General features: G+C 42.4%; 3 protein-coding genes and 1 long non-coding RNA gene across 4 annotated transcripts in view; 2 read left to right on the plus strand and 2 right to left on the minus strand.

The window, feature by feature from the left end:
* Positions 1–2,759: 2,759 nt before the first annotated feature.
* Positions 2,760–3,377, minus strand: LOC121518486 (histone H1-like). Its single transcript, XM_041800818.1, has one exon. It carries the CDS (start codon positions 3,375–3,377, stop codon positions 2,775–2,777), a length of 603 nt encoding a protein of 200 aa, XP_041656752.1. The 3' UTR covers positions 2,760–2,774.
* A 7,849-nt stretch (positions 3,378–11,226) lies between these two features.
* LOC121518493 overlaps positions 11,227–18,765 on the plus strand; it is a 35,353-nt gene continuing 27,814 nt past the window's right edge. The window contains exon 1 of the long non-coding RNA XR_005992655.1: positions 11,227–11,407. This is a non-coding gene — a long non-coding RNA (uncharacterized LOC121518493). The remainder of the gene's footprint in view (positions 11,408–18,765) is intronic.
* On the plus strand, positions 14,507–14,917 carry LOC121518488 (histone H3). The gene has a single exon (XM_041800819.1). It carries the CDS (start codon positions 14,507–14,509, stop codon positions 14,915–14,917), a length of 411 nt encoding a protein of 136 aa, XP_041656753.1.
* Positions 16,927–17,316, minus strand: LOC121518489 (histone H2A-beta, sperm-like). Its single transcript, XM_041800820.1, has one exon. It carries the CDS (start codon positions 17,314–17,316, stop codon positions 16,927–16,929), a length of 390 nt encoding a protein of 129 aa, XP_041656754.1.

The raw sequence follows: 18,765 nt of genomic DNA on the forward strand, positions 1-18,765 counted from the left end.
TACATATCAGAATAATCATAAGTTAGTTATTTTTTTGTTTTTTGTTTTTTTGATCATATTAGCTGTACCCGAGAGCACAGTTAGATCTCCCGGGGTCCACACTAATAAAACATATTTACAGGAACATTAAATGTACATTTGAAAATAAAATAGAGCACCACTGTCTGTACAAAGCATTGCAGATAGAATGAAGAATGTACTTTACACAAACCAAGGAGCCAAAAAAATATACATTAGCATTTAAAATAATTACTGTCAAACAATGACACCCAACATATTTACAAAAGGTTAGGATTAAAACCTAAAAACACTCATGGGAAAAGTGTCCTACAAATATGATGCTTGAGGTTCTAAAGAAATCAAAGTCAGAATTGACAGATTAAAGTCAGAATTGTGAGATTAGAGTCAGAATTATCAGATCAAAGTCAGAATTGTCAGATCAAAGTCAGAATTGTCAGATTAAAGTCAGAATTGTCAGATTAAAGTCAGAATTTTCAGATTAAAGTCAGAATTGTCAGATCAAAGTCAGAATTGTCAGATTAAAGTCAGAATTTTCAGATTAAAGTCAGAATTGTCAGATTAAAGTCAGAATTTTCAGATTAAAGTCAGAATTGTCAGATCAAAGTCAGAATTGTCAGATTAAAGTCAGAATTTTCAGATTAAAGTCAGAATTGTCAGATTAAAGTCAGAATTTTCAGATTAAAGTCAGAATTGTCAGATCAAAGTCAGAATTTCCAGGTTAGTCAGAATTTCCAGGTTAGTCAGAATGTTTTTTTTTCCTACAAATTCTGACTGTCAAAATTCCAATTTTGTTCCTAGATTTTCAGTATTTTTAGTCCCCCTAATCCTAATCTGTAATTACCAAATACATTAGAAAAGACTCAACATGAAATTAGTTCTGAACATGTAAATACCCTTATTGCCTTAGTTTAGATGGATTTGGCTCTAAATTATTAAAAATAAAACAGTCTGCTTTTAAATGTTGGTCAACATTTGGACAGTCAGCCTTTTCTTTTAAAGGCTGTAAACTTTTATTTGGGTTGGAATTCATTATCAACCCAAATAAAACTAATCGCAGATTTAAAATCCTTCACAGCAAAGGTCAAGTGCTGGCTGAAAGCAAACCAGAGCTGTAATCATTCTTAGCTTGTCATGTTTTTAACTTCTTATTTGAACTGGTTTATAGAAGTTGTTATTTATTATGTTTATGTAGTTGAATGTTGTACATTTTATGAACTCTTGACTCAAAGGCCCAACTAGGGACGAGAGTTGGAAATAGCAGCTGGTATAAACTGTCTGTGCAGCAGATCAGATCCATGCTCTGTTAAACTTTGTTAAACTGCATCATCCCAATCAAATAACATAAATTCAAAAGTGTGATTTACCAGGAATTATAGCTTTCTTATTGAAATGGACTGAAAAATATATTTTGAACGAATGACAAAAATATATGCATTTTTTTTAAATATTGTGGAGTAAAATAGTGCCCCCTAGTGAGCACTAATTATGTTAACAAAGGGATACAACACATTTATCATAGGCTGCTTAAATGAAACTTCTGTTTGCTTTATGTAACTAGGGGTCACTTTGTCTTTCTTTTTACACAAAGACTAAAGTGACCTGAGAGGACACAGCATAGGAGAACAGATACGAGTTAAGGAAACACAGCCGAGCTCGAACCCCACTCCTGTGATTTAAAAAAAAAAAAAAAAAAAACACTTGTAACCCATTAACCTTAACAACTTTTTCTTTTTTTTTTCTTTATGACTGACTTGTTTTATTTCTGTGTTAGTCTGTGCTTTTGTTTGTATCCACGTATCTTTGAATTAAAAATAAAACATAATTAAAAAATAAGTATTATTGAAATGGACTACAATTATTATCACTTAGGCCTTTGGCAGTTAGAATAATTAGAAGTAGTTTAGCGATGGGTCATTCATGGACGATTCGGTTCGAAAAGCATGAATGATATAAGCTGTTTCACATTATTATTAATATTACCATTTGTATATAGATTGTGTGTGACTAAATGTTATTGATTTATTAATAGGGATGATCTTTTATCATCTACCAAAGACACACCATACATTAATGGCTTGTTCCGAGACTCATACAGCCTGGAGAGTGAGCAGATTTCATCTGACTGGAAGGTGTTTCCAGGACACAGAACATTTTTAAAAATCATCTATGTGATATTTTTTAAAAACTGAGCACAGCTGGGAGTAAAATTCCTTTCCCAAACACCACTCATATGTTAAGACATTGCTAAGATTGGCAGGTCAAACGAAGCCAAACTGGTACCTGAATGAAGTGCTGAGCCTTGTGAGCTGAAAGAGTTGTCTCTTATTGCTGAGCCGAGCCAAATGATCCAGATCACTGAAAATAGAAGGAATTCCCACCACTATGAAAGTAGGCTTCCTCAGAGGTCAACCATCCCTGCTCTTGTCTGGTGTAATGTCATTTATCAGTCTAACTCTCTTTCAACCTGCCATAAAATCGTGAGTGAGCCAAGACACAAGTGTTTTCTCTGACTCACAGTTGTCATTGTAGCCGTTTACCTTTAAAAGGGGCTTATTCAACTGCGCTTTAACCCTGGAGAGAAAACTAAACTAGGCATTATAAGACTCAGTTATTAGAAGATTTCCATCATATTTATCACACAGTTGTCACCAGCATTTGTGCATTTTTCTCAGGACAGCTCTTTCTAGAAGGATGTGGGTGGCTCTTAGAAGAGCCTTTGGTGCCTGTTATCGGCTGAGTTGTGTTGATCAGATTTACTTCTTGGCCTTCTTGGCTGCGGCTTTCTTTGCTGCGGGCTTCTTTGCTGCAGGTTTCTTGGCTGCAGGTTTCTTAGCCGCCTTCTTGGGACTCTTCTTCGCTGCTGGTTTCTTGGCTGCAGGCTTCTTTGCTGCAGGTTTCTTAGCAGCGGCCTTCTTCGGAGATTTCTTGGCTGCAGGTTTCTTGGCTGCTGGCTTCTTCTTTGCAGGTGACTTCTTGGCAGCGGGCTTCTTAGCCTTAGCTGCGGGCTTCTTTGCTGCCTTCTTTGCGGGTTTCTTGGCCGCCTTGGGCTCCTTCTTGGCTAGTTTGAAGGATCCAGACGCTCCAGTTCCCTTAGTCTGGCTCAGGGTGCCTTTGCCCACCAGTTTGATAACGGCAGTGTTGATCCTCTTGTTGGACTTGGCCACGTCCACTCCCTTGCCTGCCAGGATCTTCTTCAGAGCCGCTAAGGACAGACCTTTGCGCTCCTTGGAGTCGGCCACGGCAGCGATGATGAGCTTGGGCAGGGACGGTCCATCGGTCTTCTTAGAAACGGACTTCTTCTTCGGGGCTTTGGCCGGAGCCTTGGCGGGGGCTGCTGCTGGAGCTTCTTCTGCCATGGTGGAGGTCTCGGTGAGTGAATCACTGAATATGAGTCTGGGTCTGCTGGAGGCGGGACTTATACACGCCGTGAGAACCGGAGAGAGTCAACCTCAACTCAGCCGCTTCTCCCCCCCTCGATGTGGCCGAACTTTGTGTTTTCTCTCGGACATTTCCGCCTTCAAACTCCTCCAAGGAGTGATTTTAGATTCCACATCTTTGAGTGTATTGTAGAGAAGGCTTTTGTCTGCTCATAGAGATAATTTCAGTAAACACAGACTGTTTTATTCGACTGTACGGAGCTTCAGACCGCCAAAAAACACTCTCCCCTCCGACCACAATCACGCAGTTTTCTCCACTTTTCGTCTCCTAAAACACACTAATGTGTTTTTGATTCTGTCTTAAACTGCTGTAATAGACAGCAGAGAGTCGGCGGGATGAAATAAAAGTCAAACATGTGCAGCAGTGAGGTTTATTTCTCTAAAATTTTAAGGTTTATCTGCGGAGGTAAACACACGGAGCTCGGAGCGTTCAGACGGTCAGACAGGATCATGGAGGCTCAGAGACAGAGGACATTCAGGACAGTCCTGTCATATTAGTCGGCTTTATTCTTCAGTCTTTAGGCTTTTTAACGTCCAGTTTAGCAAAACATGGAGAGAATCATGTTGCAGTGAATTCGGACATTTGTAAATCTAAATCTCTAACATCCTTCATCAGCTCTGAGGAGAGCAGAGCTTTGGCTGATATCACATCATTTTAGAGCAGTCATACTCAACGTGTGGATCTTCTATGTCTTCATTTTCAACATTTTTTGCCACTTTTCACCTATTTAAGCTACCTTTTGCATTAAATACCACTTTATCCTATTTTTCCCCAATTTTGCCTCTTCTTTTTGCCACCGTTTCACCATTTTGCCATTTTTATCCCATTTTTGACCATTTTCATAATTTTTTGACACTTTTCACCCATTTAGGCTACCTTTTGCATTAAATACCACTTGTTTCCTTTTTTGCCCATTTTTGCCTCTTCTTTTTGCATCCAATTTGGCTACCTTTTGCCATTGAATACCACTTTATTCCTGTTTTTCCCCAATTTTGCCTCTTCTTTTTGCCACCGTTTCACCATTTTTGCAATTTTTATCCCATTTTTGACCATTTTCATAATTTTTTGACACTTTTCACCCATTTAAGCTACGTTTTGCCATTAAATACCACTTTTTTAAATTAGTTTTGACCATTTTTGCCTCTTCTTTCTGCCACTTTTATCCCATTTTTGCCTTTTTTCTCAATTTGTTTTTTTTTTGTTTGTTTGGTTTTTTTGGGGGTTTTTTGCTCATTTTTGCCGGTCTGGACTGCTTTCTGCCCATTTTAGTCACTTTTCACTCATTTTTTTTAGCCACTTTTGGACCTTTTTTGCTACCTGTTACTCAATTTTTCTAACTTCTCACCCATTTTGCTACTTCGGACCCCTTTTTAACGTTTTTTCCCTATGTTTGCTTCTTTTTCATCCATTTTTGCTGCGTTTCAATCATTTTTGCCACCATTAACTTATTTTTATCGCTACTTCAAGCTGTTTTTGCCACTTTTCACCACTTAGATTGTGGCTCTTGCAAAGGTATTTTTCAACAACTTGGCTGTTTGGTTGAGCAGGGTTGAGTAACACTGTTTTAGAGGTTATCCTGGTAATTATAAGCAGACTGATCAGACCATTGCTGCTGTTTTATTGTTTTGTGATTAATTTCCCATGCTGGAGCTGTCTATTTATATCTCTTCTGGTTTTTAGTTTGCTTACATTGGTACGTTTTATTTCATTATTTGTGTATTTCTTCATTTATAGTAAAGTTTAATGAATATTGCTCTTTTTATATTTTTATGCCATATATTTAGTTCATTGTCATTCCTGTTAACCTCCTGAGACCTGAGCATTTTTAGTTCCTCTCACTTATTTGGGATTATACTGTCTGATAAGTTAATACATCAGCCTCATTGTTGAACAGGAATTTCTTGGAAACTTTCCTTTCCAAAAACCCAAACAAATTCCATAAAATAAAAAAGTTACCAAAAAATAAAAAGATATCCCATGACAAGTGCCCAAATATTTCTTCAAAAAGTCCCCAAATCTTTCAGTGAAACTTCCTCATAAAGCCTTGAAATTCCAATAAAAATGTATCCCTTAAATGCCATGCACATTCATGAAAAATTGTAAGCAAATTCTTCATTAAATTTCTTGGGAAGTTCTAAAAAAAATGTTCCAAAACATTCTCCAAAATTCCATGAAAAGGATGGAAACATTAAAAAAAAAAAAAAAAAAAAAATCAAAGAAAAATCCTGAAAATTTCAAAGGACAATCCCAAAACCCAATCCAGTTCCTCCAAAGTTTGGCAATAAATTTCTCATAATAAAAAGAAAACTCCCCAAAATATACAATATCTTGTAAGTTTCCTTAAAAAAAAACAAACAAAAAAACTTATTAGAACACTTGACATATGTAAGAGATTTCAGTTGCATTTTTTTAATTGGCCATTAAAATACCCATAAAACAAATGAAATATCTTCAAAGTTACCATTATACTCTATAAACCATAGTATAGAGCCATCATAAGGAGATTGATTTTCTTACAATAAACAAGGCCTATTTCAGTGTCAGTGTCACACAATCATGTTCCTTCACAGAAGAAGCCAAAAGACTTGTGTAATCATTGTCAGGTGTGCTCGTGGTTAAACTGAGTGTAATGCAAGAGTCTTAGGACACAGCTGTTTGATTCTTCTGAATGTAGAAGGCCTATCCTGCTCATCAGGTGTAACAGGGTTTTGTCACTGAGGCCACACCACCACTAAATCCAAAGCCTCTAGAAATAGTCTTGAAGCACATGTTGCTCTTTGAACATGGCTTGGGTGAAGAAGGAGCTAACGCGTGAACTCAAGTGAACGGGTTCGAGCTGGCTGGAGGTACCGCCTCAAGGACTTGAGATGCAGTCCAAGCACCGTAAAGTAGCCTTTAGACTGCCATAATGCCACCAATCCACAAACGGGAGAGGAAGAAAAAAGACATTTCAAAGACAGACAAGTGAAGCATCTGTGTGCTAAACCAGGTTTCAGAAATTCAAAACTTAACTGTGATGAGCACAAAACTCTTGTTTTAGGTGTCATTGGTGACAGACCTTAGTCCCCAAGACAGGAAAGCACCAGTCTGCACCATAGAGGCAGGATATGACGCATATTTAAGTTGATAAAATAGGCCTGTTTGTAAATATGAAGTTAGAAGTGAATAAAAGAACTGCACGTTATATGGATAAAATATACAAAACTATGTCAACTAGCATTACAGACAATATTCGTTTGATGTTAAAAAAAAGTTTCCTTTATTGTAAATTTGGCACAGCTGCTGAGAGCCACAACGGAGGTGCAAAAGAGCCACGGGTTCCCCACTACTACTATTACCTACTACCACTACTACTACTACCACTACTACTGCTACTACTACTGCTGCTGCAGCTGCTTCTCTTCTGTGCTTCTGCTACTACTACTGCTGCTGCTGCTGCTGCTACTACTACTACTACTACTGCTGCTGCTGCTGCTGCTGCTGCTTCTGCTACTGCTACTGCTGCTCTGCTACTGCTGCTGCTGCCTGCTGCTGCTGCTGCTGCTGCTGCTGCTGCTGCTGCTGGCTGCTGCTGCTGCTGCTGCTGCTGCTGCTGCTGCTGCTGCTATGTTGCTGGCTACTGCTGGCTTCTGCTGGCTGCTACTGCTGCTGCTGCTGCTGCTGCTGCTGCTGCTGCTGCTGCTGGCTGCTATGTTGCTGGCTGCTGATGCTGCTGTGCTGCTGCTGCTGGCTATGCTGCTGCTGCTGCTGCTGCTGCTGCTGCTGCTGCTGCTGGCTGGCTGCTGCTGCCTGCTGCTGCTGCTGCTGCTGCTGCTGCTGCTGCTGCTGCTGCTGCAGCTGCTGCTGCTGCTGCTGCTGCTGCTGCTGCTCTTTGCACAACTGCTGCTGCTGCTGCTGCTGGCTGCTGCTGCTGCTGCTGCTGCTGCTGCTGCTGCTGCTACTGCAACAGCTGCTGCTGCTGCTGCTGCTGCTGCTGCTGCTGCTGCTGCTGCTGCTGCTGCTGCTGCTGCTGCTGCTGCTGCTGCTGCTGCTGCTTGGCTGCTGCTGCTGCTGCTGCTGCTGCTGCTGCTGCTGCTGCTGCTGCAAGCTATGCTGCTGCTGCTGCTGCTGCTGGCTGCTTGCTGCTGCTGCTGCTGCTGCTGCTGCTGCCACTGCTGCTGCTGCTGCTGCTGCTGCTGCTCAGCTGCTGCTGCTGCTGGGCTGCTGCTGCTGCTGCTGCTGCTGCTGGCTGCTGCTGCTGCTGCTGCTGCTGCTGCTGCTGCCTGCTGTTGCTGCTGCTGCTGCTGCTGCTGCTGCTGCACTGCTAGCTGCAGCTGCTGGCTGCAGCTGCTGCTGCTGCTGCTGCTGCTGGCTGCTGCTGGCTGCCAGCAGCAGCTGCTGCTGCTGCTGCTGCTGCTGCTGCTGCTGCTGCTGGCTGCTGCTGCTGCTGTGCTGCTGCTGCTGCTGCTGCTGCTGCTGCTGCTGCTGCTGCTGGCCTGCTGCTGCTGCTGCTGCTGCTGCTGCTGCTGCTGCTGCTGCTGCTGCTGCTGCTGCTGCTGGCAACTGCTGCTGCTGCTGCTGCTGCTGCAGCTGCTGCTGCAGGCTGCTGCTGCTGCTGCTGCTGCAGCTGCAGCTGCAGGCTGTGCTGCAGCATGCTGCTGCTGCTGCTGCTGCAGCCTGCTGCTGCTGCTGCTGCAGCTGCTGGCTGCTGCTGCTGCTGCTGCTGCTGCTGCTGCTGCAGCTGCTGCAGCTGGCTGCTGCCAGCTGCTGCTGCTGCTGCTGCTGCTGCTGGCTCCAGCAGCAACAGCTGCTGCTGCAGCAGCTGCTGCTGCTGCAGCTCAGCAGCAGCTGCTGCTGCTGCTGCTGCTGCTGCTGCAACAGCAGCTGCTGCTGCTGCTGCTGCTGCTGCTGCAACTGCTGCTGCAACCTGCTGCTGCTGCTGCTGCTGCTGCTGCTTCTGCTGCTGCTGCTGCTGCTGCTGCTGCTGCTTCTGCTGCTGCTGCTGCTGCTGCTGCTGCTTCTGCTGCTGCTGCTGCTGCTGCTGCTGCTGCTTCTGCTGCTGCTGCTGCTGCTGCTGCTGCTGCTGCTGCTGCTGCTGCTGCTGCTGCTGCTGCTGCTGCTGCTGCTGCTGCTGCTGCTGCTGCTGATACTGCTGCTGCTGCTGCTGCTGGTGCTGCTGCTGCTGCTGCTGCTGCTGCTGCTGCTGCTGCTGGTGCTGCTGCTGCTGCTGCTGCTGCTGCTGCTGCTGCTGCTGCTGCTGCTGCTGGCTGCTGCTGCTGATCCTGCTTCTGCTGCTGCTGCTGCTGATACTGCTTCTGCTGCTTCTGCTGCTGCTGCTGCTGCTGCTGCTACTGATACTGCTGCTGCTGCTGCTGCTGCTGCTGCTGCTGCTGCTGCTGCTGCTGCTGCTGCTTCTGCTGCTGCTGCTGCTGCTGCTGCTGCTGCTGCTGCTGCTGCTGCTGCTGCTGCTGCTGCTGCTGCTGCTGCTGCTGCTGCTGCTGCTGCTGCTGCTGCTTCTGCTGCTGCTGCTGCTGCTGCTGCTGCTTCTGCTGCTGGTGCTGGTGCTGCTGCTGCTGCTGCTGCTGCTGGCTGCTGCTGCTGCTGCTGCTGCTGCTGCTGCTGCTGCTGCTGCTGCTGCTGCTGCTGCTGCTGCTGCTGCTGCTGCTGCTGCTACTACTGCTACTACTGCTACTGCTACTACTGCTACTGCTGCTACTGCTACTACTGCTACTGCTGCTACTGCTGCTACTGCTGCTACTACTGCTACTGCTGCTACTGCTACTACTGCTACTGCTGCTACTGCTACTACTGCTACTGCTGCTACTGCTACTACTGCTACTGCTGCTACTGCTACTGCTGCTACTACTGCTACTGCTACTACTGCTACTACTGCTACTACTACTGCTACTACTACTGCTACTACTACTACTGCTACTACTACTACTAAGTCTGTAGGTAGATGTATGTCATTGAAAGCTGCTGGTTTGTAAATATTCGGGTTAAATGTGTGTAGATGTGGAGCTGTCCTTGGTGCTGAACAGAGAAAAATCAGAGAAAAACATCATTTGCATAATAATTTGGAACACAGTATATAAAGTGTATTTGTTAGAATTTAGATTTTTGCTTTTTTTTTTTTTTTTTTTTACATATTTATATAAAGGACTTTTTAAAAAGGAATAAAAACATTTTTTTCGCTGTTTTAAATTCGTATTAGTGTCATATTTTACCAACTAAAAATATTTGAAAAACCTGCCAAATATATTTAATATATTTATAATATATGTATTACAATCAATAATTGACCATACAACAGTTACACCAAAATGACTTCTTTTATTTTTTCACATAAAATGGTTAAAAGAGAAACCATAGTTTATAGAAATATTAATGACTTATGAAGATTTTATCTTCTTAAGCTTTTATACCACTGTAACATGACCAACTTCACTTTGTGCTCTTTGTATAAGTGTGTTAACCCTTTAAAACACAGGTGTCAAAATCAAGGCCCGGGGGCCAAATCTGGCCCGTGGAACAGTTAAATCCGGCCCGCAAGATGATCTGATATTTCTGTTCTAACTGGCCCATCAGTCTGAGGTCTGCAGATTTACTCCAGTATAAAAATGTGAACTTATCCTGATGAGTTCAGATATCCTTGTTAGGTCACAAAACCTGAAAAGTAAGGAGTAAAAATATTTAGATAAGAAGTCAGGAATGTAGGAAAAGAAATTAATTTGTGTTTTAATGTCACATTTTCAATTTGGCATCTTACCATTGGGACTCAAACTTAGGATTTTGACTTTTAATTTCATACTTTGAGCATTTCAACTCATAATTTTGACTTCTCGTTTAATATTGTGAGCTTTGAGATTCAAAATTCTAATTCTAAAGTGATATTTTGACCTTTTTAACCAATTATTTTGTATTTCATCTCATATTTTCAACTCCAAACTTTGACTTCATAATCCAATAGTTTGACTTTTTCGACTCACAATTTAAAATTTATTTCATATTTTGACTTTTAAACTCATGATCTAGACTTCTTTCTAATACATTTGCCATTAAAAACGTTATTTTTTTCAATTTTAGTTTCATGTTTTGACCTTTTGAACTAATAATTTTACTTTTCTCAGATTGTGAGGCTTTAAACTTTTCTTTTTAACTTTTTAAATGTCAAAATCATTTATCATCAGTGCTTTTTTTCATATTTTATTACTGGCGAAACAAGGTTGACAGTTTCTGGTTAAAAAGGTGACTCTGTTAGGCTCTCAGGTTAGACCTGAATCCAGAATCCGGCCCCTGTTGTGATGGAGTTTGACACCCTTGTTTTAAACTGTCAGATGACAGGATGGTGCAGGTCTGTTCAGGGGTCCCCACAGGTCCAGGCCTCAGGCATGGTGAACTTCCTGTGACCACAGAGACATGAACAACACTCAGTTCAGCAGGAGCTCCAGCAGGGGGCGCTCATGTTCCACACAAAGTACACAGTACAGCTCATCCAGGAAGTATTCACATTGCTTCACTTTGTCCCCATTCTGACAAAGTGAACAATAGTTTGTTTGAAATTTTTGAAAATTTTATGGTAATATTACTAATAATAAATAAATAAATACAAAACACATTTACAAAGATATTCACAGCCTTTGCCATGACATTCAAAATTGTGCTCAGGTGCCTCCTGTTTCCACTGATCATCCTTCAGATCTTTCTACACCCTGATTGGAGTCTACCTTGATTGGACATGATTTGGAAAGACACACACCTGTCAGAGCACAAACCAAGCCATGGAGTCCAAGGAAGTGTCTCAGAGACACCGACACTCCACATCCATCCTGATGGAGCTGAGAGCTTCTGCAAAGAAAAATGGAGGAAACAGCACAGAAATCGGTGTGCCAAGCTGGTAGCATCACACTCCGAACTGGAGGCTGTATTTCCTGCCAAAGGTGCTTCAACAATGTACAGAGCGAAGACTGTGAGTACCAACGTACATGTTATATTTCTGTTTACTTTTGATAAATCTGCAAAAGTTTTTAACATCTTTCACATAGTTATTATTGGGTTTTGTGTGTAGAATTTTGAGGAAAAAAATGAATTTAATCCATAAAAAAATAAAAAAACTAATCTAACAATATGTGGAAAAAAGTGAAGCGCTGTGAATACTTTCTGGATGCACTCTAAGTAGAACAGTGGTCCAGCAGTGGCTGATTATGGCTGAGCTTTAGTCTGAATGCATTCATAGTCTATCGCTCGTATTTGGGATTAGTTGGACCGGATCAGTTTGAACATAGGCCTTGTCTTTGATCAGGAAGTAGCTAAGACTCTTGAAGGTTCTTTTTCTGCAGAGAAATCCAGACCTGGGTCGGTTTTAGAGCAGATGTTTAGGCTGAGTGGTTTTTTGGTCAGAAATGGAGTCAGCTGAGGGAGGAGTGATTCTTATGACCCCCTCCACTGAGCTCGTTCATTTCCACATTCAGGGAGATCGCCATGTCCTGCAGTGTGCTGATTATCACTACTGCCGATTAAAAATGCTGGGGAATAAGAAGAAACAGACAAACACAGAATACCCGCCTGTGTTGTTCTTAGGGGTGCTGAGAGGAAACTTTGGGGGTTCTGTAGTCGATTTTCTCTCCAATAGTTTAACCTCCTAAGACCCTACATGCACATAGTGGGACATAACACTTTAACTTTCTTAAACTAATCGTCTCTGCTCTTGATTTTTTTGAGGTATTTGTCTGAAATGTTATGAAAATTTCAGGACGTTTTTTAGAAATCAAGGAAATTAATTTGACATTTTTTAGGAATTTGATTGGGAATTTGGAGGTGGAGGGTGTTCCTTAAAACGCTGAAGAATTCCCATGGAAATTTTAAAGGATTTTTTTTTTTTAATGTTTGGATGTTTTGTCTTCATCATGAAAATTTGAAGAATGATTTTGAAAATTTTCAAGAATTTTCTGTGGAATTTTGGGGGTATTTGCTTTCAATTTTTTTTTTGTTTTGTTTTGTTTTGTTTTGTTTGTTTCTTTTGGAATTCACATGTTTTTAACTTGGTTACTGTTTAAAAAAGGCTTTATGATAAAGTTTCACCAAAACATTTGGGGACTTTTTAGAGAAACTTTAGGGTACTTTTTGTGGGATGCTTTATAAATATGTTTGAGAATTTTAACCAAAATTTTAGGCATTTTCCTTGATTTTGGGGGGGGATTTGTCTGGATTTTGGAAAGAAAAGTTTCCAAGAAATTCCTGCTCAAAGACCAGGCTGATGTTTTAAACTTTGAGATCCTATCCCAGGAGGTTAATGCAGTGGTTCTCATATGGTGTGGCAAGGCACCGTAGTGTGCCTTGAGGCAAGTCAAGGGGTGCCATGTGAATCTGCTGGGCCCCTGAAAACCCCCAGAGTACGGGACCTCCCCAGTTGTGATGTACTGATGATCAGTGTATGTATTTTGGATCAGTAGCATTGGTGCTAGCATCCTGGCTAACAGTTACTTCATTTGGCAAGCTATTATTGAGTTGAAACTGGTGTTGCAATAATGAATTCTTGCTACTTTTAACCAAGTTAACCGATTTTTCTACCCATTCTGCCACTTATTTTGACAACTTAAACCAATTTTACTGCTTTTTTGCAATTTCACAACTTTTTAAAAAATACTTTTGACCCTTTTTTGCAACTTTTTGCCATATTTTTGCTACTATTCGGACAGTTCTTGTCATTTTTTTCATTACTCTAACTTATTTTTACCACCCTTTAGCAAATTTAAACCTTTTTTGCCACTTTTCTGCCACTTGTAACCTTTTTTGCCACCTTCTTGACAATTTTCACTCACTTTGCCATTGTCTTGCCACTTTTTGCCGATTTATTGAATCACTTTTAACCCGTTTTTACCACTTTCAATCACATTTAACCCTTTTTGATAGGGCTGGACAATTAATCGCAAATTAGATTAAATCGCAATATGGCCCGCTGTAATTTTCAAATGGCAAAAGGTGCAATATTTCTTTAACCAGAAATTTATGTCAAAATACCAGTTTAGAACTTTTTTTGTTGCATTATACATTACATAAAGATGCAACCATTCAAGTGCCTTTTTTCAAATAATCTACAAAACAATCCTACTTTCTTCATTTTTATACTTTTTTCTCAGGAGATATGAGAATGACAATACAACAATTCTTATCCAGTTTGCAATACGAGTCAAAATCATCACAGATAAGTATTTTTTTCAAAATTGTTCTGCTCTTGCTCAGTCTAATATTGGGTTGGTTGTAATATAGAATGATTTATTGCTTGTGTTTGTTGGAAAATACATAAGATGAGGAACTTAAGGAATAACCCCATTTCAAATCGCAATATTGGGTAAAAAAAAAAAAATCGCAATTATATTATTTTCCCAAATCGTTCAGCCCTACTTTTTGACCACTTTCAATCCATTTTTGCCACTTTTTTGCCACTTTCAACATGTTTTTTGCCACTTTTAACCTATTTTTTGGTCCCTTGGGCCAATTGTTGCCCATTTTTGACTTTGTCTTGCCATCTTTTGCCCAAGTTTGCCATGTTTTTTCATCACTTTTAACCAATTTTTGCCACCTTTCACCACCCCCAGTTGGCTAGGCCCTAGAAACCTCTCCCTTTTATCAGACTGTTATATTAGTCTATTTTGCATTGATGTGAACATGGTGTGCCCAGAGATTTTGGCTTAACCTTCGGTGTGCCTTGGGCGAAAAAGTTTGAAAACTAAGAGTTATTCATGTCATTGTTTCAGTTTCATGTTAAATTATGAGTGTTATAAAGTATAAGAACGCTGGTTTGTTGAAGTGTTGAAGCTCTTTTTGAACAAATGTGGTGAAACCAAGCTGAACTCCGCCTCTCTACTGCCCCTTTGTCTGCCTTTGTCTGCGTCCGCCGCCGTTGAGGACCGTTAGAGTTTGAATGTGTCTGTCCAGTAGTTGATGAGCTTGAGCTCACGCGCCTGTGTGGCTGAACCAATGAGCAGTGAGCCCTCGCCGGCGTTGTCTTCATAAAGCGGCTGTTGGCGCCGAAACGGCGTGACTTCCCTGATCGTGGAGAGTAAAAATGGCGAGAACAAAGCAGACCGCCCGTAAATCTACCGGAGGAAAAGCTCCCAGGAAGCAGCTGGCCACCAAGGCTGCCCGCAAGAGCGCCCCGGCCACCGGCGGAGTCAAGAAACCCCACCGTTACCGTCCCGGTACCGTGGCTCTCCGAGAGATCCGGCGCTACCAGAAGTCCACGGAGCTGCTCATCAGGAAGCTGCCCTTCCAGCGCCTCGTCCGGGAGATCGCTCAGGACTTCAAGACCGACCTGCGCTTCCAGAGCTCGGCCGTCATGGCCCTGCAGGAGGCCTCAGAGGCTTACCTGGTCGGACTCTTCGAGGACACCAACCTCTGCGCCATTCACGCCAAGAGGGTCACTATCATGCCCAAAGACATTCAGCTGGCCCGCAGGATCCGCGGAGAGAGGGCCTAAGACCCTCACCGCTCACCGGGGACAACAACACAAACAACGGCTCTTTTAAGGGCCAACACACGCCATGAAGAGAACTAAACTCCTGTATTTTAATACTACAGAGCAATCAACAAACCTGAAGGGTTAACAACGTCTACACGAAACACATCATCCTCACCACACATCTTTCATATCTTCAGTCTAAACTGACACTACAACAACCTTCCCTCCTGGTTCTAATCCACACTTCCGCATTCATGCATGTGCCCCCCTTCCCCGACACCTGACCACAGCTCCGGCTTATGAGTCCAATCTCCCGAGTCAAGCCACTCTTTCTTTCACTCCATTTCAAAATTACTTCGAACATCACATAAGTGGGACTCCTAAAATTCAACGCATTAACATCGCATAACACACAGTCCAGTCACTCTTATCCTAAACGTCAAACACAGCCGTTGGTTTCACTTCACTAAACTGCTCATGCTTTATACTAACGCCTCATCACAAGGCTCTCACATACATCAGCTCAAACCGAACACAATACAGACATTTTATCAGGCTGATTTCTTTTCTTTGCAGACTTGAAGCATTCGCATGTGTACATCAATGCAAAAGTAATGGTCAGACAATTTATTATTGGTAGACTAAATACTTAGAGTCAGTATTAGAAACGTTATTTTTATATATCATGGCTGAAAGTGTCTCGGACAGCGCTCCGGTCTGCTAACAGACATGGCTTTTGGATTTGTGGAAATTTCACCTCTGTTAGGTCACTGCTTCCCAACCTTGGGCTCGGGACCCCATTGGGGGTCCACACACACTGACAGGGGGGCTCCAGATGCCTTCAAGAAATAGGAATAGTTTTACACTCTTGCCACTTTACACCATTTTTCACAGATTTCAACACATTGTCATCACTTTTTCTTTTTTTTTTTAAAGATTTATTTTGGGCATTTTTCTGCCTTTATTAGATAGAGGAGGACAGTGGATAGAGTCGGAAACAGGGTCAAGAGTGGGGGGGAGACATGCAGTAAAGGGCCTCAGGCCGGATTCGAACCTGGGAGCGTCTTTAACCACTAGGCACCTGCTCCCCTGTCATCACTTTTTTAACACCAATTTCGCCAAAGTTAACTCATTTTTGCCAACTAGAACACACTTTTCTCACTTTGAAACCCTTACCACCACTTTTTTCTGCCTCTTTTTGCCACTTCCAAACCAGATCTTGCCACTCTCTGCCTATCGTTGGCTCTGTTGACCCATCATTGCTACCATTAGACCCTCTGTACCATTTTTTTTGTTTGTTTTTTTTGGCACTTAAGCCATACTTGCTACTTTTAAACTGCAACTGACCAACCTTTCCCAGCTTTTTTTGCCATTATTAATCTATTGTAGCTAATTTTAATATATTTTGATTCTGTTTTAAACAAAAGGATTAACATTTTTATGTGGGCGACTTACTGCACAAATGAATTTTAAAAAATATTTGTTTCTTTAAAACTGGTGGTTATATTGCAGGTTAAATGTAAAATACTACAGCTTAACTTTACAATGGACCATGTTTTTGCTGGCCACCAGTCTGATCAGCTCCTTTTTACAGGAGCTGCAATTGTAATGACTACAATTTATTGATCCAAATAGATCCTCATAGTTAAGCTATGCTGTACAATAACTTGTCCTTGTCAGTATTAACCTTTAGTTTGTGACTTTAATGTCCATACAGCTCATATACAGCGATAATTTCACAGGTTTCTCCTTGTGGTCTGAACCTGTAAAGCTAGACCACCAACCCTGATGTAACTCCTGTAATAGTGTCAGACCTAATCATGCAGTTATTTAGAATCAGCCGTTTCGAGCATCCCTTCTGGCTCGTTCTGAGTAGAAAAAGGGTTAAAGAAGTGATGAGATGAGTGAATGACAGCTGAGCCAAAGATCAGACTGCTATGTTAATATAGGAGGATGATGAAGCTCTTTGGTTTGTGTTTGCGTGGCTCTTAGAAGAGCCGTTGTTCCTGTAGTCCAGCTATGGGGATCTACTTGGTCTTGGCGGGTCTTTCGGTCTTCTTGGGCAGCAGAGTAGCGTGTATGTTTGGCAGCACGCCGCCCTGAGCGATGGTGACTCCTCCGAACAGCTTGTTGAGCTCCTCGTCGTTGCGGACAGCCAGCTGCAGGTGCCGGGGGATGATCCTGGTCTTCTTGTTGTCCCGGGCAGCGTTTCCAGCCAGCTCCAGGATCTCAGCGGTCAGATACTCCAGCACCGCCGCCAGGTAGACCGGGCCTCCGGCACCCACCCGCTGTGCATAGTTCCCTTTCCTCAGCAGTCTGTGGACGCGACCCACCGGGAACTGGAGCCCGGCACGGGATGAACGGCTCTTCGCCTTGGCTCTCACCTTACCGGCTCCCTTACCACCACGTGCTGACATTGTTACGTCTTATCTAAGTGTCTGAGATCAAAGCGTGCAGCGGCGGCAGCGTTCTCTGTCTTTATATAGAGACTCTGCTGCTCGTGCGCTGAGCGTTCGATTCATCCACCAATCAGAGAAGAGCACGTCCCGCCCGCTCCGCCTTTAAGACAAAGGCTTCACTGTGAGGGAAAAATCGATCTGATAGAAGAGCGTTTAAATCAGTGATACTCAACGTGTGGAGCTTTTTGAATACTTGTGGCTCTTTAATGTCTTGATGTTTAATATTACCCCCTCAAAAACTCTTAAAAAGGGAAAGTTTTTGCCCTTTTTACCAAATTTTGCCACTTTTCAGCCATTTAAACCCCCTTTGCAATTACATACCACATATTTCCTACTTTTCTTTAACCCAGTTTGTCACTTTTGTCCAGTTTTTGCCCCTTTTCACCATTTTTTCTGCCAATGTTCACCCATTTCAGCTAGTTTTTGCATCTCAGTACCACTTGTTTCCTATTTTCTGCCCATTCTTGCCAATCTGGATTGCTTTTTGCCTATTCGAGTCACTTTTCACTCATTTTTGCCACATTTGGAACATTTAATGTAACCTATAACTTATTTTTGCCACTTCTCAGCCATTTTTTCTACTTTGTGACCATTTTTGCCACCTTTAACTTATTATAATTGTACTTCAAGCTGTTTTTGCTTATTTAGGGTATATATGTGCAAACTTATTACATATTTTTGATTCATGTTTTCCATACAGTTTTTATGGCTAGGGAGGTAGATGTCTGTCCAGTGACACAATGTGAAAAAAGGGAATACAGCATGAAATCCAGTGACACAACGTGGAAAAGGGAGTCCAGCATAGAATCCTGTGACACAACGTGCAAAAAAGTCCTTTTCTGGGGCCCTGTGCATGCATTTTAGGCCTCTTATGCCTGATCTTTGAGACTTAGCAAGGTCATAGGAGTCTGAAAAAACTGACCACGATTGTACATGATTCCAGGATGAACATAACCGAATTTGAGCACTCTAGGTCAAAGCATTTTGAATAAAAAAAAAAAAAAGGGGGGGGGGGGGGGGGGTTTTGTTTGAAAGCGAGTGTCTTTGTTGGCCCTATTTTGCCCCCTTTGCCTGGCAGCCCGTGTGAGGGGCTTCTCTGCCTTGGGAAGGATAGCTGCCCCCCCTTACTCCTCCAGTTGTCCTAAAATTGGACACCCAGGGGCACGAAGTATTAAAGTGTACATCCAGGGGCACAAAGAGTCAGAGTGTCTCACGAATGACAAAGTCTTTTCGACCGGGAGGACGGGGCAATGCGATTCTCCAAAGAGAAAAAGGAGAATCTTTTGGAACTTCTCGAGATGTTTGTCTCTGTGGCCAAGAGGAGGAGCGGTCTGTCTGGGAGTCTGAAGGTGGCAGGTTCAAATCTTAATATGACTTTGTCAATTTTCAAGCTTTGACTTCAAATAA

Source organism: Cheilinus undulatus, linkage group 12 (genome assembly GCF_018320785.1).
Source record: "Cheilinus undulatus linkage group 12, ASM1832078v1, whole genome shotgun sequence".
NCBI lineage: Eukaryota > Metazoa > Chordata > Actinopteri > Labriformes > Labridae > Cheilinus > Cheilinus undulatus.